General features: G+C 41.8%; 1 protein-coding gene across 1 annotated transcript; it reads left to right on the forward strand.

The window, feature by feature from the left end:
• On the forward strand, positions 1–27054 carry FAM117B (family with sequence similarity 117 member B). The gene is made up of 8 exons (XM_035114442.2): positions 1–897; positions 12259–12410; positions 15173–15265; positions 16512–16625; positions 17718–17861; positions 19449–19674; positions 19976–20096; positions 22281–27054. Exons 1-8 carry the CDS (start codon positions 159–161, stop codon positions 22597–22599), a joined length of 1908 nt encoding a protein of 635 aa, XP_034970333.2. The 5' UTR covers positions 1–158; the 3' UTR covers positions 22600–27054.

Raw genomic sequence — 27054 nt, forward strand, 5'->3', positions numbered from 1 at the left:
GCCGTAGCGGTCGCATCGGCCGGAGCGGCGTCCTGCTCGTGTGTGAGGAGATCTATATTGCAGAGGGGGGAACTGGCTGACTGGCGGCTCTTCCCCCTCCCCTCCCCCCTCCTAACGGCCGTTCTCCTTACCCCGTTTACCTCAGAGCCGGCCGAAGGATGTCTTCTCACCCGCCGCGCGTGAGGCGAAGCGGCTCGCCGACCCCGGCCACCTCCCTCGCGGCGGCGGCGGCGGGGGGTGCCGCGGCTGTGGCAGCGGGAGCAGGCGGGGCCGCCAGCGCCAACAGCAGCCGCCTGCAGCCCATGCGGGCGACGGTGCCTTTCCAGCTCAAGCAGCACGGCAGCCCCACGAGGGGCGGCGGCATTTCACGAGGGGCGGCGGCGGCGGCGGCGACGACATCGCCTCAGCCGCCGCCTCCACCTTCTTCTTCTTCTTCGCCGCCGCCGCCTTCTTCCTCGCGCACCGCCAGCCCGACGCGCCCGGCGCCCGGTAATGGCAGCGGCGCGCGCAGCGCCGGCGGCGGCAGCCCTGCCGTAGCCACGCAGACCCCTGCCGCCGCCGCCGCCGCCCTCCCTCCTCCTCCTCCGCCGCCGCCTTCCACGCGCGGCAGCCCCACGCGCGCTGGCGGGGGCGGGCCTCGCGGGAGCCCCCCTCGGCTGCACCAGCTGCCGCCGCCGCCCCCCGCGCCGCCATTGCCGGGCACGAGCCCTTCGCCTTGCTCCTCCCCGGTTTCGCCGCCTGTGCCCGAGAGCAGCGCCTGCTCCGCCGCCGCCGCCGCCGCCGTGGTCTCTTCGTCGTCCTCCGGGGGAAGGATCCGGCACCGGCAGAGGAGGCGGTCGCCCGAGCACAGTAGGGCCTCTCCGGAGAGGAAGAGCCCGAGTTCGCCTGTTTGCAAAGGTGAGGGGTGGGGTGTTTTTTTTGGGGGGGGGTTGTCTCTTAAGAGGGGGGGAGGGGGCACTTAGGGTGGAGGAAACCGGAGCCCGAGCTGCTGCCAACTGGCCCTAGCCATACCGGGAGCCTGCTTTTCGTCTCGAGCAGATGGCGAGGGCTTTCCTGCAGAGATGGACCACGAGGCCGGCAGCGCTTTGGGCATCTCTGCGCTTTCCTTGTGGGCCCCTTGGCTCTGGACTCCCTTGTTGGTTGGGGGGGGGGTTGTCATTTCTCACCTGTTATTTGCAGATCCTGGGTTGTGGTGCTTTGAGTAACTTCCTTACCCCCATAATTTTTGGAGGCTGACTCGCCTTCCTTCCTAGGGAGCTGTGTTTCGATGGCACAGTGTACGGGGACCCGTGGAAAGGAAAGCACTGTGAAGCATGGTGTCGTGCCTGAAAAGAGATCTGGGCAGTGAAAGGATGTGTCTAGACATGTTTCACTTTAATAGGAGCATGGCAAGCTGTATGGTGTGGAGCCCATCTAGTTCTGTTCTGTCTACACTGTGATAATGGCTCCCTAGGGTTTCAGGCAGGGAGTCTCTCCCAGCCCTATTTGAAAATGCTGGAATTGAATGCTGGGAGACAGATGCTCTCGTTTCGGCCTGGTTTTACAGTGCAGCTTTACATTGATTTGTGGTGGTAAAACATTACAAAATATAATATAAGTTGATGGTAATTGAGGGTTGAGGGGGAGCTAGTATGTTATTAAATATTTTCTGATCTTTGAAAGCAATTGCTCAGCTGAGTGGGGAGGACTTATGTTTTTTTGCAGCAGACAGTACTCTTCAGTTTGGGTAGTTATATGTGTCCTCCTTTACGCTTGTAAGTTTCAACTAATGTATCTTGTTGTGCAAATTAGGTTTTGGAATACCTGAGGTCTAGTATTCACAAGTTTCTCTGAAATGAGTAAGTGAGATACTTCTATAGGATCTGTAGAATTGACACCAGGATGGAAGTATTTGCTTTAGTGACCCTCCCTCTGTTGAGAAAGCAGTGGCCTTGAGCCTCTCTGTTCACTGTTCCATGGCTGAGTACACACCATACATTTAAAGCACATGACTGATTCCTCAAAGAATCATGGAAACTAGTTTAATGGTAGTGTGAACTGTAGCTCTGTTTCTTTGGGGAAGTCATGCCTTTAAACGTATGGTGTGTACACAGTCTATCTTGTTAGGTTCAGGCCCTACAGCAGTGTTTCCCAACCTTGTGCCTCCAGATGTTTTGGGACTACAACTCCCATCATCCCTAGCTAGCAAGACTAGTGGTCAGGAATGATGGGAATTGTAGTCCGAAAACAGCTGGAGGCACAAGGTTGGGAAACACTGCCCTACAGGACAGGTGCAGGAGTTCAATACCAGCCTTAGGGAAGGAAAAAGACAAAGAAATTTGACTGTCTTGGTAGCATTCTCCATGCAGTCAAGATAAGTAGGAGCAGAACAGTGATTACTTTATCCAATGAAGATACAAAATGTTAGTCAGTGACAGTCATAGTGCCCTGGAATACTCAGCACCTCCCTATGTAGGTCTGTTGTATACAGTACAATTGTATCTTATGCCAGTGGTTTTCAGCTGGGGTGCCGTCAGGTGCAGCACCATATATTTATTGCTTCCCTAGAATTGATTTTTTTTTTTAAGGCTGCAATCCAGTGTACGGTAAGAGTGAGCCCAATGCAACTTAGTTTAAGATGTCTGAGTATAGGGCCCTGCTGGAAACTTTCCACAGGGGAGCCACAGAAAGAATGGAGCTGTGGACTCAAAAAGGTTGAAAACCTCTGTTGTACACACATGTAATTCATGCACTTTCAACCATACATGGTTAAAGGCAGGCTAGTTGAAATTCCACAAGTTAAGTCAAAGCAAGGCAAAGAGCTTAAAAGCACTTTTTACACTGGGTCTGCTTGGGGTAAAGGTAAAGGGACCCCTGACCATTAGATCCAGTCGTGACCGACTCTGGGGTTGCGGCGCTCATCTCGCGTTATTGGCTGAGGGAGCCAGTGTACAGCTTCCAGGTCATGTGGCCAGCATGACAAAGCCGCTTCTGGCGAACCAGAGAAGCACACAGAAATGCTGTTTACCTTCCTGCTGCAGTGGTACCTATTTATCTACTTGCACTTTGACGTGCTTTCGAACTGCTAGGTTGGCAGGAGCAGGGACCGAGCAACGGGAGCTCACCCCGTCGCGGGGATTCGAACCGCTGACCTTCTGATCGGCAAGCCCTAGGCTCTGTGGTTTAACCCACAGCACCACCCGTGTTGGGGTACCTGGTGTTTTTAAGCACTCTTCCTTGGGCGGTGGCAGCAAGGCCTGTTCAGTGCATTGGTCCAGAAGGCTAGGGGTGCTTCTAAGTGGGCAGTTTGAGTATACATGTTTTTACATATATGTAGAACCCTTGGAATCGAACCTGCACATATGTTGTGATTGTGTTGTATTTGAAACTGTTTACTAGATAGTTGTAAATGCAAAGAAGAGGCAACATGTTTTATAGACAGGCAGCAATCATTCTAGGCAAGTTCAATTGACATGTGGGACCTTTTGGACCCGGAAGAGGATGGGGCACACTTATGTATGCTCTGCCATCATGCATGGGGGCTGGCAACAGAACCCCTGCACAAAATTGTCGTCGCCTGTAGTGAGATTGAGAGGTTATGTGGAAATTTGTACACTACTATTGTGTGATGTGAACAAGCATATAAATATCCACTTGCCTGGTTATCTTTGGGATGTAACCAGTGCTATTTTGCAACCACACAGGGAAGCTTCTGTAAAATGGAGAATTCTCCTTCCTTGCACACATGCACACCCCCATTTCTTCATTATGCCATGAAATACTAAACTGATGTGTGGGCAGGTAGACTAGCAAAACTTAATGTAAAAGTACAGTGGTACCTCTACTTACGAATTTAATGCGTTCCGAACGCACATTTGTAAGTCGGAAAAATTCGTAAGTCGAAGCAACCCTATCTAAAAATTCGTAAGTAGAAAAAATCCTATCTAAACCGCATCCAAGATGGCGGACGGAGCTCCATTCGTAAGTAGAAACATTCGTAAGTAGAGTTATTCATAAGTAGAGGTACCACTGTAGCTAGATTGTACTAAAGAAGCATATCCTAACAACTAACGTACTTTAAAAAAAAAGAATACTAACTTTTAAGGACAGAATAATTTGAAAACATCGTCCCAAGATGTCCTTATGAGAAAATGTGGTTAGGATTAGCCAGCACACATATTTTCTGCAGGCTTATTTTGATGGCAAGCCTCATTGAACTTGGTGTGACTTCCCAGTAAGAATGCGTAGTAGAATCAAGCTGCATAATTATGAACAATAGGTTTCTTTTCCTTACACCTTAGAAAAACTAGAAATGTGATCTAGAAAGGACCTGTCTTAAAACCACTTGCATAGATTATACATTTCTTCTTTGACCAGAGTCTATCTCTATTCAAAGCTCAGACTTTTATCGGTTGTTTCAAGTATCTTTAATGAAAAATAAGACCCACTGTCAACTGTAACATTGTTTAGGATTGCAGCCTTAGTCTGCAAGACTGTCTTGACTTGTCATTATCAATTGCTATGGACTTTGGAAAGTGTGACTGCTTTTTAAGCTTTCTTTCAGCCTTGAAGAGAGCTATGAAAGAGTAATTATTCTTGAGGCCATTGTTCAGAAAACTTTTATGTCCTGAAGGCTCCTATTCATTGATACGTATAATTGACAATAGCACTGAGTCGGAATTTGTTATGGGAATGACTAGTATGATGTTGCCCCACCTACCTTATAACTAAATTTTCAAACACGTAAGAAATTTACAATTAATAGCTTTGTGGCATGCTGATTTTCCATGCGGCTATTGGAATGCCTTTACTTGACAGGAAAGAGTCAGGAAGGTGAAAATAGAAGTTTGAAGGGTTATAGCATATCTAGGAATTTTGTTTCATACAGATACTTCTCAAATCATTAAATTGAATGTCGTTAGGTAAATAACATAAATCTCCATTGATTTGGAAAGATGGGCACTACTTAAATTTAGTATTAAACTTGAGATTAATGAATGCTTCAAATCTATATATATATAAATGTAGACTGTCCAAGTTTGTTAAAATGTGGCATTCTCCCAAACCGCTTGCCCGATCGCGTTCAATTTTGCCCACAATGTCATATGGGTTTAGGCAAGTGTTTCCATGCACATAGATTGACCACATGTCACACCTGTGCCACGAAAATCAGGTAAAACCCACTGGTTTGGAACCCTGAAATCAGAGGGCCAGGGAAGCTGGGAAATAGAAGGCAGAAGAGGTTGCAACACAGCGCCCTCTAGTGACGGCTACACTGGTAGAAAACCTTGGCCCTCTATTGGAGGCTACACTGGTACTGCAGCTACTAGGCGGAAAGGAGGGTCGCCTGTACAGATAAGGCCAAATGGAGGTGGGAACTCGCCTGGGTGTGGGTTGGGGGCAGGAGGGAACGGGATAGGTCATGGATTGGGACAGGGTGGGGGGAATCACAGGGATGAGCCACAGCAATGCGTGGCCTGGCCAGCTAGTAATAATATATGTGTTGTGTGGGATTTATCTACAGATACCCCAAGGGACCCAGGTGGCGCTGTGGGTTAAACCACTGAGCCTAGGGCTTGCTGATCAAAAGGTTGGCGGTTCGAATCTCTGTGACGGGGTGAGCTCCCATTGCTTGGTCCCAGCTCCTGCCAACCCAGCAGTTCGAAAGCACGTCAAAATGCAAGTAGATAAATAGGAAACGCTACAGCGGGAAGGTAAACGGCGTTTCCATGTGCTGCTCTGGTTTGCCAGAAGCGGCTTTGTCATGCTGGCCACATGACCTGGAAGCTATACGCCGGCTCCCTCGGCCAATAATGCAAAGGTTCTGTCCCCATGAGCATGTAAATGTGAAAGGTTTTTTTGCCCCAACATGCATCACTTTGCATTTGCTTACATTTAATTGCATTAGCCATTTTATCACCCATTCACTCAGTTTGGAAAGGTTCTTTTGGTCCTTCTGTGATCAAGTTTGTAATTTGTACACAAAGAGATTGCCTGGAAGGAATAGAAACAAGATAAACCAGATTATACAAGGCACTGGAGGAGAAATGGATAAATTGTATGCATCAGAGTCCCATACATAGGCCAGAAAGTTTACAACATAAGCTGAAAGCTTGCAACAGTTTGCAGATTGTATTGTTGAGGCTACATCTATTGCATTTTCATGATACAAATTTTCCCCATAGGTCAGATGACTGCAGTTTCTTCCCTTTAGTTTAGTTCCCATTAGTTTTCCATTATTTATTCAGCTCCATTGCTGGAAGTAACCAGAATATAAAGATTCATAGTATGGAGTGCAATAAAAGGAACTATTATTTCAGCTTGAAATACAGAGAGAAATTGATTTTGTGCATTTGCACAATAAATTTCCCCCTCTCAAATAAAATTTGCTTTTAGGAGGGCAACTGCTATTGTGTGTGCATTTTTAAAAGTGTGTGTGTGCAGAAAGAGGGAGCTGCTTTGATGGAATACTGTTCAATACAGTCATACCTCGGTTTAAGTACGCTTCAGTTTGAGTACTCCGCCGACCCGTCTGGAACGGATTAATCCACTTTCCATTACTTTCAATGGCAAAGTTCGCTTCAGGTTAAATACGCTTCAGTTTAAGTACGGACTTCCGGAACCAATTGTGTACTTAAACCGAGGTACCACTGTATCTGGAAACAAGGACTTGGATCTAAAATTCTCCACTGTGTGAATGGAAGGGAGGTTCCCAATTTCCCTACATAACAACCCCTATGACTACAAAGGACTTTTCAAGGGATCTATGGTGGTGGTGGTGGGGTAATTATTCGTGCTCTCTTTTCTGCTCATGCAGCTGGATCTAAACGTAAAGTAGGACATTCATAGTATTTGGCCTGTACTTGATAGTAAATGTAAATGCAAGGCTTCTTAGTGGGAATATCTGCAAGCTGAATCTTACATTTGACACCCTGGTATGAATCCTACCTAATCCAGGTTGATGATATCAATGGTTGTATTATTCAGTCTAGAGGCAAGAATAGCAGTAAACAGTTTTTGATCCTGATAAAGTAAATATATGATTCTATAGAATCACTGTTCCTAGAATTCTTCCATATGTCTGAAATAGGGCCCTCTTCCTCAGTGTCATTAAAGTCATCTCTAAATATGGCACTACTCTCTGAACTGTTGCATTTTACTATTCCTAGTTTTGGGATCTATCTGTTCTTCAGTGAATCTCTTCACTTTCTCCCCTCTGCCATTGAGCTTTTTATATGTATACTGGATGAGTAATCCCTAGATTTTCCAAAGGCTACATTCTGCCTCTTAGAGACACACTCTTGTAATGCATAAAAAGCTTTGCACATACAGTGGTACCTCTACTTACGAATGTTTCTACTTACGAATGGAGCTCCATCCGCCATCTTGGATGCGGTTTAGATAGCATTGTTTCTACTTAGGAATTTTTAGATAGGGTTGCTTCGACTTATGAATTTTTTCTCCCAATGCATTCCTATGGGATTCGACTTACCATTTTTTTTTACTTACCTACGAATGTGTGTTCGGAACGCATTAAATTCGTAAGTAGAGGTACCACTGTATTATCCTCAGTTGTATCTATGAATTGATCAGTGGCTGCTGGATGAACCAAATAATCATTCCAGTGAATGAGATCCTAGGGCCTCTTTCCATTATGGAAATTAATGCTCCAATTCACTAATTCTAAACAATTTTTTGAATATGTATGCTTTAAAATGATGATTAAAAATAACTGCATGGAATCACCCCAACTTTATGGAGGAACCCCTCTTCCTTTAATATAGGGGAAAGTAGATTGGGCTGACTAAAGGTAAAGGGACCCCTGACCATTAGGTCCAGTTGTGACCAACTCTGGGGTTGCGGCGCTCATCTCACGTTATTGGCTTCCAGGTCATGTGGCCAGCATAACTAAGCCACTTCTGGTGAACCAGAGCTAAAGATTAACAAAAACCTAATTCAAAGTCAGTGGGAGTTTTACAGCTGAAATTAAATCAACAGGTCCAACTGGCTTGTGCAATGGTAAACTTAAACATTTCGCAAAAAATATTGAACCCCAAAATGGAATTGTTCCATTTAGTGGTGGAACACATTACCACTTGGTTTGTTTGGAAAACAAAGTTACAAGACTTAAACTAGTTTTATCTATTTATAAAATAGTTTATGGATGCAATTGCTCTTAACCTTTCTGACTTGAACACCAATTTCTGCTTTGTCCTGTTTTGATGAATAACTGAGTTTGTGACACCTGAGGAAGTGGAAAATATCCTTACAAATGAAGTAGAAATCTCCATAGTTTTGAAGGAGCAGTGATGAGACCACTGGTTCAGAAGCCCTCACTTGATTTCACATTTTAACAATTTTACACAAAGACTGCAGCTTGTGTACAACATTGAGTGAGTGGATGTCCATTTCTCTCTGCCCCGCTAGGGCAGGGATGGTCCATTCTGTTTCACTGCCTGAGGTGAAACAGGAATGTGCCACTCCCTATTCACACCCCACCCCTCCTCTTCTGCTGTCGCCAGAATGCCCTCCCCTTTCATCTCCAGCTGCCTTCGAAACCATCAACCAGGCTTTCACATTTTCACTCGCACTGTAGCATACAGTTCAATAATTTGTGGTGATTTTAAGCATAAATGGTACATTTTGGCTAGCTGTTCCTAGTCAATACTTTATCAGCATACAACAGAAGTACGTGAGATGAATGGTTAGCATCATTTTAAAAATAAGATTACGTTCAAACTATGCAGAAGCTACCATATCATCGGTGTCAGAACTTCCCATATTAAACAGTCTGACATGTTTTTGGCTAGTTGAAGCCCATTCTGAATTACTTCCTCCTATGTGGTGGTGATAGGATATGCACTGGGGAAGCTAGCATCTGTTACCGGCTTAGAGCTAGCAGAACTCTAATTGTGTAGCAGTCGAGTTTCTGTTCTGCTGCTTTCCAGATGGCAAGCATGAAGCTTAGGTGTCTAGCAAAAAGCCCTATCCCTGTTTGTGGACTCTGGCAGAAACATAGATAATGCCAACAAATATATATTGCAGTTACATGGTGATTTACCTATTTACTCGAATCTAATGCTCAGAATTTTTGGCCAAATTACATTGTGAAAATTAAGGTGTGCATTAGATTCGATAGCACATTACATTTGCTAATAAATACCTTTTTTTGTTTCAAGGTTCTGAAAATTGAGGTGTGCATCAGATTCAATGGTGCATTAGACTCTAGTAAATACGGTACTTAATTTTTTTATCATGTTTTATAGATTGTAGGTTTTTAACTGGGATAGAGATACTTCTCATATTGAAACCTTGTTTTAACTATATTTGTAATATTTTATGTGTATGCATTGGGAAGCAGACTGATGGGGCACAAACCTTCAATTGCCATGATATTTGCTGCAAATACATTAGCAAATATCAATGTAATTTTTCTGCTAATGCTGATAATAACTTGTAATTTACATAATTGATGTATCTGCACATATATTTTCAGAATGTATGAGCACAGCAACCTAGTAATTGTTTTGATTCATTGTTTTCCACCCATGAAGTTGTGAAGGATGTGTCCATTCTCTCATCTTACATAATTTATGTTTGGCCTAACTTCTGGGTTCAATTCCTTCTCACTTTCCTAACCTAAACTAATTGATGACAACTTGCTGGATATATAAATCATTGTAGAAATGAATCTTTAACTGTTAAGAACGATAAGTCAAAGTTTATGGTATTTTCAAAAAGGAAGGCCAAATATTATTGGACTGTGGATGGGCAGAGAATAGGACAAGTCGATTCTTAAAAGTATCTCAGAATCTGGTTTCATGCCTGTTATCTGTAATGTACAGGGTAAATTAGCAAAGATCAAAGCAGAGTCTGCAGTAAGAACATTCTTCAATTTTCTACACAAAAAGAAGTAAATTTGTTCCAGCTGCTATACGAGTGCGCACTGTAAAAAGTGTGACCCAGATTTTGTTTGGAGCCTCAATATTGTTTCCAGGACTTGGATTTTCTCTTGAAAAATTGAACAATATTAAGGCTCCATCGGGGGCAGGGGGCGATATGAGATGTTTTCTCTCTCTCTTTTTGATGTCATTGTAATTAGTTTGAACCAAATCTGACGAAATAAAGAATGAAAATATAGATGTGCAAAAGCTGGTTGCATTGGCTAATGGATCATGTACTCCACGGTTGTTGAGTCTTAGCTGATCTTGTTCTAATAATTGAATGGCCTGTTTTAAATTTTCTGACAATGCCCAAGTGCAGGAGAGATATTTTGTTGGTCCATTTTCAAGACTTTATAGCAGATTTCCTAGAGTTCCCTTAAGGGTAGATCGTGCCCGTATAACCACTCAGAGTTTGAAAGAGTGTCTAGTCATGTTTTACTGTTGTTTTTATCGGATAACGCCTAATTATGAGGTGATTTCCTGGTCAATTGTTAGAGACCCTTCTGACTATATTCCATGATTACCAAGCAAGTGGCAAAAATATCTGGATGGTGTCATATCATGTCTCTTAGTTTTGCTATGACCGTTAGTTCTTAGCTTGTCATTTTTTAAAATAATTGGCTTCAACTGAGGCTGTGTTTTTGTATTTTTATGTTTTGTCTTATTGGTTGGTTGATCATAATAAACATCTGATTGACTAAATAGAATACCAATAATGAGTATCCTATAACAAGAGAACTTCAGGCAGAGGGAACACTGAATAGTTTTGGAACCATTGACTATAGTATAATTAAGTCTAATAAAATTAAGACATTTCTGAAATACCTCTATTGTTCATCAGCCCAGCTGTTGTAACTGCTATCTTGAAGCAAGTGCATCTCTTGTTATGTAGGTCACATCATGTGAAGCTAGCAGCTGAGCAGTTGTGGGAAAAGAAGGGGGGCTGAGCAGCAACACAAGGGAATAAATGACAACGAAAATACTACATGATTTGCTGAAGTGCAGACAGTATTTTAATGAAATATTCTGAAATAGCCTAAGGATAGATGAGAAAAATAATATAGTGAGAATATATATTTAAATTTTACTCTCCTGTTAATGGGGATGAAATATATATGCAAACCTTGTGCAGTTAACCATAGTATATGTTTTTATTGTACTGGTGCTAAAATATATACACTACATGCATTTATCTGCAAATGGGAGCATTGGTTGTATGATGCTCAATTACTTTATGCAGTATAGTGTACTATACTACATGACGATGTATAATGTTTAAGCAAAACAGCTCAGTGTGTAATGCATTAAGCAAACTAGCTTCTAGGCTAATAAAATAATGGTAAACTTTGTGCCCTTGCCAGAGTTGTTGTGTCGGCATGCACACTATGTTTTGTATATTTTTTGTTTTTCAACATCTGCTCCCTGCGCATAATAAACTATTCATGAATTTCTGGGAAGTTTTAGAAGAAATTGGATGAAAAGAAAAAGTAACGTTGTGTGCCTGAGTGAGTTCTCTGAATAATAATGACTTTTAATTGTGTGTATGGATTGGAGTGGAGTTGATGGCTATACTGTAGTTGATTTATATTTTTTTTATTCAGGAAACGGTAGCTCTGCTATTGTTGCAATTCTAGTGATTGCTTTCCCAGATAACTGATTCAGTATGTGTTTGTGATTTTTAAATTGTAAAATTCACTTTTTTTACTAATGTAGAGGAAAGCAAGAAAGCGATATATTGGGGGGAAATGGAGCCTTCTGATAAATTATTACGCATGAGTACTACTGCTCTGGATTTGAGGCTTTTTTTGTGCAACAGGGAATTAGATGCACAATTCCTAGTATTAAACAATAAGTTAATGGAGTGTAATTTATCTCAAAAAATGTAAATGTGATGACCAGCTAGAAGGCAGATAGTGTATTTAACCTAGGACTGCCAATCAGTCAAACTGTAGTATATAATAACACAAAGGGAAAGTTTGTCAGCCTATTCAGTCACAGTTTAATACAGCTGTGCATTTAAAAAGTCTTCAAGGCCTAAACTTTAAATATTCATTGTTGGCAACGGAGTGCTGTGTTAGTCAGGAGTATATGTATGGGTGTGTGTGTGTGTGTGTGTGTGTGTGTGTATATGTGTATATATATATATATATATATACACATACACACAACCTATACATAACAGCTCCATAAATAAGAGGTTTACCAGTTGTATACAGTACAAATGCATGATACACAGAATGAAAAGCTGTGTAACAGTAGGCTTTATAGCTGTGTAACAGTAGGCTTTATTTCCTCTCAGAGTCATATTTTTTTCTTTTTCTTATTATTATTTTAGTTGATAAACCACGGCCACCTTCATCAAGCCCTTCCAGTATTGCTCGACGTACCCCTTCACTAGACCTACTTGCTGCTCCATATCTTGCTGGACAATGGCCTCGTGATAATCATGGTCAAGCTGCACCATGCATGAGGGACAAAGCCACACAGGTAAGAGTTCATATATACTAGGAAAAAACACTTGCCAGGCAGGGGTAAAGGAATGTCAGCACCACTCCTGTCTGCAAAACTACAAAGCTTCAGCAGGGGACATTTTCTACTGAATTTATATGCTTAAACATTTGAAAGCATTCTTCTTTGTGCACAACATTTGTTAAAATATTATAGATGTTGGTCTAAAATGTTAAAATGGAAGTATTGGAGACCTTTGCTATGTACATCATGAATTTCCAGTGCCTGACATTAATCATGAGTTGATTAATTTTGTTGCTTTCCTCCTTGTATACATTGATATTTCTCATGTAGTTTTCATGATATGTGTATGTGGTACATATCATACAGTGTGGTGTAGTGGTTAGAGTGTCGGATTAGGATCTGGGAGGCCAGGGTTCAAATCCCCACTCAGCCAAGAAACTCACTGTATGATCTTGGGTCAGTTACTCACTCTCAGCCTAACCTACCTCATAGGGTTGTTGTGAGGATAAAACAGCCAGGAGAACTTCCCCACCTTGAGCTCTTGGGAAGAAAGGTGGCATATAAATTAAATAAATTTTATAGATGATAGATAGATAGATTGATTTGAGAGGGCATAGAGCATTGAACTTGAGTAAGCAATATCTTCTCTAAGTATCCTTACCTTATTTGGTGTGTCATTTCATGTCTAGTATTTAACAAATATTGTGGCAGTTCTTGACATGTGTAACAGAGGCTCTTGGCAGTTCAAGACATAATCAATAGGCTTTATTTTAGTTTAATGTTTAAGAAAGGTGATAGATGACCCCCAAATAATAGCCCAATGTGTGTGTTTTTTCTTTTCCTGCAAAAATGTTCATGCATCATCTTTTAAATAATTTAGAACAATGGACCAAGGAAAGCCAGGTAGTGTCCCCAATCCAGATTGGATTTTCCAAGGGACATTGCACAATTGATTAATGTTTTGTTTTGAATTATTTTATTCAAAAGTATTTCAGCAATCCAACAGAAAAGTTGCAAGTTGGACTTGTTGATCTCTCATCTGCGTTGAATATGAGTGACAAGAGTCTAGGGAATTTTTATTATGGTTTTTTTAATTTAAAAAAACCAACCCAAAGTATGTCCTCGGAAACAGCTGCTAGGGGTATTTCACAGAGAGAGTTCAAAAGGAGCAAATAACATTGCCCATATCTAAATTATATAAATAATAAACACCATTCATTATTTATGTGATAATTTATAGTTCTTCTTACTTCAAACTGTAAAAGGTATAAAAATAAGACATTAGAAAGCTCAAAGCTGCAAGAAATTCACAACAGCAAATGATAGCTTCCTCCTGCTCCTGGAGCCCTGTAGTCAATTGACAACTAGTTTCAGGATCTTTAGCTCGATGGTGTTGAGTGCCATATAGCAACTAGTGTTTGGGAGACTCTTTTAACAGCTATTTTTAATTATTCTCAATGCTTCTTTCAACCTATTCTGATTTGCCTCCTTTGGGAAAGACTGTAAGTTACTTCACTGGACAAATGACTGCTGTTTCTTATACCACAGCTATACTGTAATAGTGATGTAAAATACAATATATGTTTTACAATCTGGCCTCGGGGATTCTCCTTCAGATTGAATATTTTGGCCCTGCTATTTAATCTTTGCATAAATAATGTACCAGTTGCATTGCTTGCTTCTAAGGGCCACACGTATATGCAAAAATTGTATGTAATCAGAACAGATGTTTTTCTTGGTGGAGGAAGCCCTGCAGGGAGGCTTCCCCTCCACAATTGAAAGAAGGAGAGGGAAGACAGAGAGAGACCAATGTGAAGGGAGGAGCAGAGATAGACATAGGCAGAAGGAAAAGGCTGGGATGGATAAATGTGAGTAGGGTGCAACTCAACTGTAGTTCAGGAGTGCTCCCTGCCATCCACTCCCTCTCTTAACTGGCAATCAAAAAAATTCCAGTACTGCTTTCTTTATGCAGATAAGATGGTTTTTATTTCATCACCGCTAGGTCCCTGGGTGGTCACAACAGTGCCAGCCATTTAAGAACCTAGATTCACTTACCAAGAGGAGCAAGAAGGTTGCGATTGCGCAAGTGCACCAGTGCTACTTACTGGGAGGACAAGGTGGCAGGGAAGTTTGGGCTGTGTGGGTGCTGCAGTGCATTCACTTAGCCTAATCTCCCCACTACTTTGCCCTCCTGGTAAGTGACATGGACTCCACTGACAGGAAGCTAGTGTTGTGGCTCTATCCCACCAGGCAAGCTCTCCTGCAGTGTTGTAACAGTTGGATATTGAGTTGTTCAATTTCCCCTGAAGCATCTGTAAGAACCATAATGCAATTTTTTGCTGAATATGCCAAAATGGACATTCAGTGTATTAATTTTGTGTCCTCAATTTAGTATATTAAAATTAAATCTGACCATAAAAGGTCTGCTTATCTGTGGGAATTAATTTTTTTGTTAGCTACACATGCATTTACTCAGCTTAGATTTCAGACTTTGCCCACCAGATATCTGACAGGCAACTTTTAAAATAGGCCAGTAAATGACTGTATTTGTATATGTGGATCAGACCAAATCAAAGGCATTATACACTGTATTCTGTATTGCCCTTTATATAGCTCATTTAGGAATAGATTCTTCTATTCATTTCAGAATGATTTAGGGAACTAAACCTTTAAGGTCTGGCATGTTGTATTTCTGAAAATTATTTTGATCCAATCTGTTTCTAGTCAGCCTCTGATTTTAATTTTTTAGAATCATTTTTTCTTTGTCCTTGTCTTAGACTGAAAGTGCTTGGGCTGAAGAATACTTGGAAAAGAAGAAAGGCTCTCATAAGCGATCGGCATCTTGGGGCAGTACAGAACAACTTAAAGAGGTTAAGAAACATGTTTAGCTGTATTCAAGTCAATACAAACAATAGCTGCAAATGACTGTACATTTCTTACACACAACATGAGAGATACGTGATCTCTCAACATTGTGGATGGGGAACCTCAGGTTCCTGGAGGCCAGATGCTGCCCTTTGAGCCTCTCTATGTGACCCTTAGAGCTTTCTCCAGATCATACCCCTCTGCCTTCTTTTGACTCTGGCCACCACTGGCCTGTAGTCCCTGGAAGGTTGCCCTCAAGAAAATGCAGCCCGCAGGCTGACGAAGATCTCCCATTCCTATGCTGTACTAGCAAGAGGAGCAATAAAACATGGGGTGCTGTTCTAAATGATAACAAAGCCACCCATCTGACTGCTCATAAGGTCAAGTTCCAGCACATGGAATTGGCATAAAAACATGTAATAGAGAAGAAGACATCATAGTTAGAGACTGGCATGGTAAGAAGATGGCTAAGTGTCGGTTTCATCAGATTGATAACCATGGAGAACATACAGCCAAATTATTTTTACTTGTCTCTTTTTTTAAAAAAAAACCTGCTGGTGTTCGAAATACGATATGAATATTTGAGGCCTGACCTCACAGGGAGAAATACCCCATGGGTCTACTTCCTGCCAACCAACAAATCTGTGCAACCAAGTGGTACAGATGCAACTCAGTTATAGGCAGAGGGAGTTTGTTTCAGCCCTTCACTCTGCCCCAGCCACTACAGCCTGTCTTGGCATAGCTCTTTCTCATGCCTCCTGCTCATAGTTGGGGTCAGATGGTGGCAGTGCCCACCTGCCATGATATCAGTAAAAACAAAGGCTGAATGGCAGGTGTCCAATGAACCTTCTCCCCCATGTGAAATGGAAATGCCAGTGTTTCCATCAATGTGCATTCCGTTTTCACAGTGTGATGGAGTTCCCACTTGGTGAGGCACACATCTTTCCATCCTGCTTTTTTCATGAGCTACACAGGCAGATTGGAGACAGCATTCTGCTTCTACTCCAAGCCAAGTAGGAGGCAAGAAAAAAGCCTGTAAATGATCGTGTTGGTACATAGGCATCCCTATTCTTGGTGTGGTCAACATGTCTCTGAGGGGAGGGAGAATGCACGTGTTAATGTTAGTAGTATTGTGCACTGTTCCTAAGTGGTTACTGTGGCAGTAACAGTACTTACTATACATTTTGACATAATTGTTCAGACTTTTCATTATAAATTTTACAGGGAAACCTAAAATGTTTGTCCTTTCAGATAGCCAAGCTACGCCAGCAGCTGCAAAGAAGTAAACACAGCAGCAGGCATCATCGGGACAAAGAAAGACAATCTCCATTCCATGGTAATCATGCAGCCATTAACCAATGCCAGGTACGATCACGATTGTTAATGTAAAATTTGGAAAGAGTTCATCCCAGGGATGTTTGCTGTATTTTAGGTGCTATGTCACAAAAAGAAACTCCACCAAAAGTCTGAAAGCTGTCAGCACTCAAGGAGGCAGAAAAATAATAATAACAAAATAAGTGACATGCACCTGCTTTATTGCCGAGCAAATGTTTGCTTTAGATTTGAGTGCCTTGCAGAACTTGAAGATCAGCATGTATACTATATCCGAGGTAATGGGTGAAAGAAAAAGACACCCAAATGTGTTTTTGGTTCTGAGCTTCCAGCAGGCACAGCATGTTACACACTCAAATGAAAGAAACATAAGTTGAAATTATCAAGCCCAAACACTATGCCCCAGGCACATTGCAGGTGGCATGTACAAACGATGTGCGATTGCCGCCGCCCAGGTCTTTTTGGACCTGGAAGAGGGAAGATTGGGGGCAGGATGGAGCATAAAAGGGCAGGACACGCTTATGCGCACTTTGCTGACACATGCAGGGGCCGGGAACGGAACCCCTGTGCAAAATGGTTAGTCACCTGTACATGTTAAAATCTAAGGTATGCTTATAGTAAAAAAAATGCACTCGCTGCAGTTTATTGTAACATATATCTTGTGTTCCTCATCAATAGAAGATTCAAATCACAAGTGCTGACCTATTCTGGGAGAGGGAGGAATGAAGTGAATTTGTTGAGGTGATGGGATAGAAGGATAGCATTCATGGTGGGATCTAATGGTCCATTTCAACACCTTACCAAAAGGATGAGGCATAAGTCAATTGGAAGGGAATTCCGTAATTGTGGAGTCACCCCTGTGAAGTTTTCCCCCCCAATGTGCATACCAGCCTAACCAATCTCATTAGAAAGCACACAAGGAGGACATATGAAGTAGATCCTGATGTATGGGGAAGATTCTATGTATGAAGGCCATTTTTCCGATAACCTTGTACCAAGCCATTTCAGGACTTAACTTTGTCGTATTAACAGAATGTGAGCTGAGAGCTACAGTTTCTTTCGTTCTCCTATATTAAACTACAGAAATGTAGCATTTTTCAATTACTATTTTTGGGGTTTGTCTAGCCACCTGTCCCAAAGAGTGTGCTAGTTCCTGTGATACCAATTGCCAAGTCAACAGGATCACGCTTCCGTAACAGCATAGAGGGCCTGAATCAGGAGATCGAAATAATTATAAAGGAGACAGGAGAGAAAGAGGAACAACTTATTGTGAGTATACTATTGCAATCAAATAGGTTTTAATTGCGGTCTCATGCTAGTTTGTGAAATGGACTGAGTTAATCTTCAGAATATGAAAGATGTGAAATTCTTTTTAGACATAATTTTAGACATAATGTTCCTGGTTCCATGGTTTAGAAAATCAGAAATGAACATCAGGCTCATGCCTTCATCCGTTGCTCCCCCCCCTCTTTTTCACACCAGCTTTTTTGCACTGATTTTGGTTGAATTAATTCACAGGTTTCTCATGTCTGAAACAGGACACTGTGATTTAATGTCAGTTTATTAACTATATTCTTCAATCAGGATCAGACCATGGTTTCAGAACCTGGGGTTATCTTCAGTGTAGTGCTATGTAAACTCCCATTTCCACATTGGGACTCTGCCTCCCCTTCAGACTCTCCCAGATGTGTTTGGTGGGTCCCTCAACCCCCCCCCCCAGAGCAGATTGGGGTCCAGCAGTTGGGAAGGGGTGGAGAATAAATATTTCTACTTTCACAAAGTTTAGTTGAATACCAATCTTGGTTAATAAATTGGCATTAAACCAGCATTTCCCATTTCGGATGTAATGGGGCACTGTGGAGACTGCAATTTAAGCACCAAAGATGGCATGCAAAGGAAAGGTGAGGAGGGAGTATGTGAGTTGGACACTTGTTCCTGGCTTAATAGACTCTGGTTGAAGGGTGGGGAGCCTGATTTCCTGAGGACTAAATATGATACTCTAGGCCTCTCTATCTGGCCCTTGGAACTCTCTCCAGACACCCCTTCACTGGCCCTGCTTCACAGCCTGAGATTCTTTGCCTGGCTGGAATGTGTCCTGGATGCAGGATTGAAAGAGGGGTTGATGTCAAAAGCAGCCTACTTTGTGTGGGTGGAAGGTTATTGCTTTGTTTTGCTTTTATTTTAACTATTTTGTGCTTTTATCGTATACTTTTATATATATAGGATATCTTCAGGTGAGAGGCGGTATATAAATTAAATAAATACTTTACAGAGGTGAAACTGGCATTCGTTGCTTTGCCCGCTTTTGCCTCTGGTCCTCAGAAGGTTCCCCAGAGGGGAACGCTGACCTCAGGCTGAGACACATTCCCCACTCTTGCTTTAGATTATTAAGCCAGGAGTGTTACTTCCCGAGCCTCCTACTATTTCTGAATATCCAAGTAATTGTGCATTCAACACTTTCAAGATGAAATACACATGTGTGAGAGTTTCTGGAGTCAATGAATGTCATTGGGAAAGGAAACCAGACATTAAGAAGGGGGTCATTGATGAAGTACCCTGCTTCAGTCAATTTGGTTGCTTTTTGTATAAGATCATCCCTTTAAATCCTCTTAAGTAGATATATATTTTCCCCTTTACTAGACCTCAAATCTCCTTAAGTTTGACTTCCATCTCTCTCTCTCTCTTTCTTTCTTTCTTTTTCTTGGAGTCTGAAGAATAACTAATCTTCTACTAAAGAGCTTTATTGATACAAAAGACTAAAGTAGTCTATTAACGTGTAAAGTAATTTCTTATCCAGACAAGATTAATGGTCTGCTGCATGGCAAGAAGTTTATACATACGTTTTTTTCTTCACAGCCGCAAGATATTCCAGATGGGCACCGAGCCCCACCACCTTTGGTGCAGCGGAGTAGCAGTACCCGCAGCATTGACACGCAGACTCCTGGCGGGGCAGAGAAGGGCAGCAACAACAGCAGCAGATCCCAGTCTGTGTCCCCAGGCTCATTCCTGGCCATTTCCAATGAGGGCAGTGAGGAGAGCCCGTGCTCTGCTGATGACCTACTTGTAGACCCCAGAGATAAAGGTACCCGCTGAGAAGTGCTCATAAAAGCATATTACAAATTCCAGGCCTAGGCATTTGCTGAAGTGTGATGGGGAAACGGGAACTGAGCAGGAAAGAGCAAATAGTCTCTCGTGCATTGTGGACTTTTGAGGGAATATTTACTGATATTTCTCATGGCACTTGGGGGATAATGATGGGTACACTGGTATGTTCGGGGGCCATGTTGGAGGCCCTGGTTTTAAGAAATACCAGTAAGAGTGTGGGAGAAACAAGGGCGAGTGTACTGGTATGTTTTAAGGAACTAAACCTCTGTTCATTACAGAGAATGGAAACAATTCTCCTCTGCCCAAATATGCCACCTCGCCCAAACCCAACAACAGCTATATGTTCAAGCGTGAACCTCCAGAGGGCTGTGAGAAGGTGAAAGTCTTTGAGGATAGCTTGTAAGTAGTACTGTACTTGATAGTTACAAAGTCTTAAACTTTGGTTTTGCAATGCAGCTTTCGTGGCTAATCTCTGTATGGACTCTTCCTAATGTTATTCATTCAGCTCCATCGTTTTGTCAGTTCATATTTCAGTAATCATTTAAAACTGTTTGGAGTTGTCATTGTCCCCCTGCCACTTTTTAGGGAATGTTTAGGTAACAGAGGTCAGACCCAAAGCTGCTTCATCAATGAGAACTGTGATATATTGCTAACCTACCATGGCAACCTGTGGGGACAGGCAGGAGGCAAATGGTCAGTGATTAGGGACTGAAAGCATACCATGCCACACAAATTGCTTTTTATTAGTGATCAGACTGGGTAATAAAGGGGTTTATGCTGTCTAGCAGCAAATGATGTAATAGGTCTGGAGAATGGCCACATAGCTTTGGCACTGGACACAAAGCCCCCAAAGAGAAACTCTTTAAAGTGTGGAATATCTAGTTTTCTTAAAACATGAAAAACACTTCCTTCGTCTGCAGTTTCACTTATAAGGAAAACTTACCACAGGTTAATTTTCAAAATTACCCAGCCTTGAACTTTGGAGACACTCAGAGCTCCTTCAGATCTTAGCACAACTGTGGGACATGGCCCCATCCCTTCTCAGTTACAAATTGGATAGAGAGGTGAAGGGTTGGTCCCTGCCATGCTAGCTTTTGAGGAACTTGGAACACCCTCAGTCTAAGGCAGGGCTGAGGACTTCGCTCAAGCTCTGAGTTGGAGTGTGTCATTGTTGCATTAACTTTGGAGATGCTCTGAAAGCAGTGAAACTGTCAGACCCAACTTCAAATCAGGGAGAACACATTCTTCTCCTGAGCCTGTAGAAAAGCAGAATCTCATGATTTGGAAACACATGGAAAACCATGAAGTGTCACACTATTTTGAGTGCAAGACAAAGGGAGAATCCCCAATTCTCTTAGGCTTTGGGAAAGGTGGTGGCTTTTGCCAGCCTTGAATTCAGTTGTGGACCGTCTTATTTAGGATTAAGATGACAATGACCATGGCGATTCAGTAAATCATGGGTACTTTCAGACAAGCCTCCAAATTAGACACTTTCTTAGTCCTTGGGCTGTTTCCAGTGGTGTCCCAGACCTCTCTCTAAATCATCTGCCTTCTCCTCTTGATCCTGCTGCGCTTGCAAAGGCACTCCTTCTCCTTCTGACACAGTGCCACGGCTAAATAGGGTTGTTTTTCACTTCTAGCATTGGTCCAATGCCAGAGGGAAGTAAGTATATTTGGGGGGGGGTTCCTTTTCACTGCAGTTTTGGACTTGGATGAGTGCTGTAATGGGGAGGAAATAACCCCCACTCTTCTGCTAATCAGGAGAAGAGTGGGGGGGTGCCCCTTGTACACTGTGGTGGGCCTGTCTTGGACCCGGGCATGTTCTGTGTTGGCATGCAGCCCTCAGAAGTCTGCCAACCTCAGTACAACCCTCTGGTCAAAACTGCTAATCATCCCTGCAGCAAACTGCAGCTTGGTGAGTGTGAACCTATGTTAAAGTGATAGATACCACATCACATTACAGAGGAGTGGAAGGAGGCTAGCAAAAGGGAACTATTTCATCCAAGCAACCTCACCACTGCAGCCATCTGTTCTCCCTGTTCATCAGAGTTGAAGGACCCTCCACCCCACTGTGTTCTATCCAATGCCATTCAATAAAGTCACCCAGCTCTCTCTTTCCAGTAGCTTGTTTCTACTTGCATTTCTTGGAACCCAACCCGATAGTCTTGAAAAAGGGATTTTTTGTGTATCAGTTGTGTATCAAGCCATTTGTAATGCTTCATCAGGCAGTTGAGACCGTTACGAAAGAGGTTTGCCGATACACCTGGGATAACTGTTTGTGATTTTAAAATCTTCCATGCTTTTACATTGATCCAGTAATGGAGAACCTGTTAACACATTTGTTGATCTCTGGGATCAGCACAACAAACACTGTAAGTCATTTAAAAAATGATTAGAAAAAAGAAAGGATAATTTTTTAGCATAATGAACTTTAAAATGCCCTCTTCCTTTCACACATGTGTGCTAACATCCACATATTTAATTTTCATTGCACCCAAGATTTACAATTTATATATTCAGAATGCTGGCAATATTTAGCTTTCTGTACTAAACCTTGTTGCATTGTTATTCTTTCTTTTGTAGGCCAAAGCCCTTGCATGAAATTCCGGCTTTTTACTGTCCTGACAAAAATAAAGTAAACTTCATTCCTAAAAGTGGCTCTGCTTTCTGCCTTGTCAGTATCCTGAAGCCACTTCTTCCCACACAAGAGCTTACACTCAAGGGTGCTACTCATAATCTGACCGTCACACCTGGTATTACACCTGCATTGCTGCAGCCTATTGCCATGGCCTCCATCTCTGCAAATGCAGTCCAAGAGCGGCTCCCTGGCGGAACAAACAAAATTATACCACAGATGTCGGTGCTGCAGCAGTCAAGACATGGTGAAGAAACTGAAGGATAAACTTGGTTTTGTTAACTTTTAAGAGAACTTTATTGAAGCTAGTTGTGATTATGCCTTCCAAATCACATCTGTTTGCATCATGATTGCTGGCAATTCCATAAACAGGTCATACTAGTACCTTGATCTCCATGACCGTGACAGTTAGGCTGGCGTGAGATCTAGGAAAAGGAGTGGCAGAGAAACTGCTATACTTGACTTGGGAAGGCTCAAATTAAATCTCTGGCCTGCACTTTTTTTAAAGCTTTGGTACAATAAAGGGAGACAGGTCATAATGCTTTACAATTTGGGAAGACCAATTTTTCTGATGCATCTTCAATTTTGAAGAAGGAAACATTCAAGACATACCAGCTGTTCCTTGCAAAAGATCTGCAAGGGAGAAACAAGCAAATGGCACTGTAAGAAGTATTAGTTCATACAAATACTGAGCTTTTTGATGCATAGCAGAAAGCAGGATGATCCCCCTTTTCTTGCTACATCATTTCCACTCTTGGGACCAAAGGACTGAATCTTCTCAGCTTTCTACGATGTGACCAGCATTCTGTGATGTGACCACATCCTCCTCCCACTTAAGCTTAATCTCCTTCAGACCAAGAAGAGAAGCAATATTGGTACATTACGTGCATTGGGGTGGGAGGTCAAGCACTCACATAGAGGTACCTGTCTGGAAATAGTGTTTCAGAGCACTTCTGCCAGTGGTGTAATGATTTGTTCCTAGTGTGTTTCAGAACAATATTCCCTTCTCCCTCTCCCCCCAAAATGCCAACTAACTGTCACATCAGTGCCTCCTGGGACATCTTGGTTTGTTGTGTCGCTTTCAGATTCTAGAATTGCCTTTTGGTCTATACCCAATCCTATCATGTCTTGCCACTACTATATAAACTGTGTAGTCATATGATCTTGAAATGGCCATGCATGGTTCTTCCTGCTTGTCAAAGTACTGTCTTGTGGGTCTCTTGAGGGTAAAGTTTGTCAGGCATGATATTTGTTAAAGCAATTTATTTCAGTGGATATAGTCTCCTTTTTGACTGGCAATATTGTTAGGGTGTTAACCTAAGGATCATTTGATTCTTTAATATTGGTCTGCAGTTGTGGCCCATTTCATTTCTTTTGTGATCTTCCTAAAAATAATTGTAATGGTGTAACAATCAGAAATGGGATGGAGTTTCTGTTACTAAATCTGTTTATGAAGGGTAATGAATAATCTGGGAATGAGAGATTTTACCGAGACTCATTAAACAACTAGAGCTAGAGCAGCTGCTTAAAGGCCACACTTTCAGATTCCAAAACGCCTCCAAAATGGCAAATTATCATGGAAGGTAGGCTAGTACTTTCAAAGGAGCTATTAGTACAGAATGATTCAAAATTAATTGGTGCCAAGCTATGCAGTTATAGGAAAGTTTTTTTTTTTTAAGGGAGGCTTTCCTGGTATCTTTAGACTAACGAAAATATTGTAGCATTAGTGTGACCATTCAGTTTGTGTGATTGAAAGGCATAGCAATACTGTTATTGCTGTTCATCTTACTATGTCTATTCATCACCAGTAACCACGTTTGGAGTGGGTCACACCAACATCCGTTTGTTCTTGCATTCATTTTTGCTTGCTTAGTAATACCAGATATACCAGCTCCTATATTGCTTGGCCTTTTGGTTTCACTCTATGGCTTTTTTTGTTTTAAAAAAACAAAAACACCTCTCCATACTCAGGGTATACATACCTACCCAGTTTGGTGACCACTTTGTACACCTAGCAAAGTGGGTTCTGGGCTACAATATACTTGTTAGTCTTTAAGGTGCTATAAGACTTTGTTGTTTTTGCTGCAACAGACTAACAAAGCTATGCTTCTGGAACTATTTTTAAAAGTGTTATGTCATCATTTTTGTACCTTGGTCCTGTATTGTACTTGCATATCTTTGTTTCTGCTGTGTTCTGCTTACATATATTGTATTAGCACAGCAAGATGGTCTGATCCCCCCTCCCCCCCCCCCAATTCATTGAACCTAACTTGCCTGACATATCAAGTCTTCGGACTACTTGTTTTGCAGCAAAAACATTACCATTAAGGCAGCTGAGTTCGAGTGTTAAAATCAGGTTTTTTGCTCCTTTTTGAAACAGGTAAGGATGAAATGGGAAAACAAATGTAGTATTTCAAAACTAGGTCAATTGTCAAGCAATGTGTTTCATCAGCGTAACTTCTGTGAACAGCCTTATTTAAAATTGAATGTTGTGGCTTTGTGAAACATGGGAAGGTAGGCTCCCTCTGCATTAGAGGAATCTTTGCATTTAGTTTAAACCCAGTTCCAGTTCTTAAGTTAAACAGCAGCTTATAAGAGACTACATGAAGCTCCTCAAGACATTTTTCCATTGAGTACCTGAGAGCCAAATTTCAACTTGGAACGGTATATAAAACATAAGCCTTTGAAATTCATCAAAACTGAAGTTTCCCATGTCTTCAGAGCAAAAAGTGAGAAACACAGTTCAGGCTGGCCTGCAGGTGAATATGAGAAAGCTGACATTTCAGCTTCCATTAAGAAAATGGTGTTTAGCCCTTGTAATTGAAATTATTGAAAATTCTGAGGAAATGCAAACCATAAGCAGCTCTTTTTTTGGCTAGTAAATGTCCACTTAAATACAATGAGATGTTCAACTGATCTGCGCCAACAAATATTAGTCCAGGCCAGGTAATGATTTAAATAAATAAAAATTGCGTACTATTCTTTAACATTCCACTTACAAGTTCTCTCCAAGCCTTGATTTTGCACTCCACTGCCTACTTTTGGGTTGCTTTTACCCCTCTGTGACATCAGAGCAATTCAGCCCATGACTTTAAGAGAGGCAGAATAGCCAGAGAGGATAGTGTTCATGGAAGAAATCAAAAGCAAAGAAGTTAGGACAAGGAAAAAGGTTTAACAGAATAATGAAAATCCAGCTTCAGCTAGTTAGAAATAATGTGACCAAAGTCATTATTGCCAGTTGTCAGGATTCACCCTCCATTTCCCACTCCCCCAAACCAGCTTGTATGTGTGGGGAAACAAATCTCCCCTTTCCTTCAAAGCTGTTTAGAGGAGACGGGCGGGGAATGATGCACTCCAAAGTTTTGTTGCCTTCCTATCTCTTCCAAATGAAGCTATAGGAATAGGGAGATAGTTGTTTTCAGCATTTCACTTGCCTCCCAACCAGGAGTTGGCTTGGGGAAGAACAACAGAACAGAGGCTACTTCCTTCCCTGTTAGAATTCCAGCTCCTGGTTGGAGATGAGAGAAGTCTGGAAACGTAGAAGCAAAACAGAAATGTCTGCAACCCTGGTGAGAGCGAGAGAATTACTGTCACTAGCTCCCCACAACACTCTAAAACTGTCAGGGAGGAGAATCTGAGGTCTCACTACTCATATTCTGTCTTCTTGCTGTGTCCTGTTTCCATGGCTTTTCTTTCTGTTATGGGGAGAAGATGACCCAGAAAGAAAAGGGGGTAGGCTGCAACAAGAGGGGGGGGGTAGTTGATGGGAAATATTGGGGAAAGCCAACCTAATGTGACATTTCGTTGTACCTATGAAAATAGGTATTCTGGTTTTGTTTATTTTTCTTAATTCAATCTGAGATGTTGCTGCTGCTGCTTGTAAGTTCTCCATCTGAAAAAAGGAACACCAGTAAAATTGTCTTTAAATGGCTATGTTTGTATTCAGGTGTAAACTGTTAGTGACATGAAACAGATCCTTTGGGGGAAGAAATGTATGTGTGGTTTTAGCTAGTTGTTGGTGTGGCTAAATAACACTGTATTGGGCAAGTTTCAAGGTATTGTTGACCATAATATGCATTTATCACTAAAAACAAAGTTGCAGAGAATTAAGATTGGAGCATCTAAAGGCCTCATCAGCCATGAAAGTCATATTTCCTTAAACTGATATACAAGTATATCTCCTGTACTAGGTAATGGAAAGGCAGATTACTTGTGTTGGTAACGAAGCATGAATGTTTTCTTTGACTTCTGATTTCATCTTGTTTGGCTATCGGTGTCCTATTTAGATCTGCAAATGAAAATGAAATGTTCCCCCAACATGTATCTTTCCTACCATTCTAATTCTGTCTGGATATTGTGTAATGTGACTTCATCACAGCGGTTCACTGCCAGTGGCATGTGATATATTTCTCTTCCGGGTTCACCCCTTGCTAGAGACTGGCTATCCTGTTTTATGCCAGTACTAGGGATAAAGACGCCTAATTTGGTAGACTGTATGGCTATATGCTATATTTGCAAAGCCAATGATGTTTATGTAAGACTTTATAATAATCTTTTCCCTCTCAGTGCACACCAATGTGTTTGGGCATTTCCTGTTTTTCTATTTTTTATTTTAATTATGTAAGATCTACGTCTGCAAAAAATTCTATTGAATTTTTTTTACGAAAACGTTTTACTCACCTTTATGGGACTTGCACACTTTCAATAAATATTTCAAGTGAA

This window comes from Zootoca vivipara, chromosome 1, assembly GCF_963506605.1.
Source record: "Zootoca vivipara chromosome 1, rZooViv1.1, whole genome shotgun sequence".
In the NCBI taxonomy this organism is placed as follows: Eukaryota; Metazoa; Chordata; class Lepidosauria; order Squamata; family Lacertidae; genus Zootoca; species Zootoca vivipara.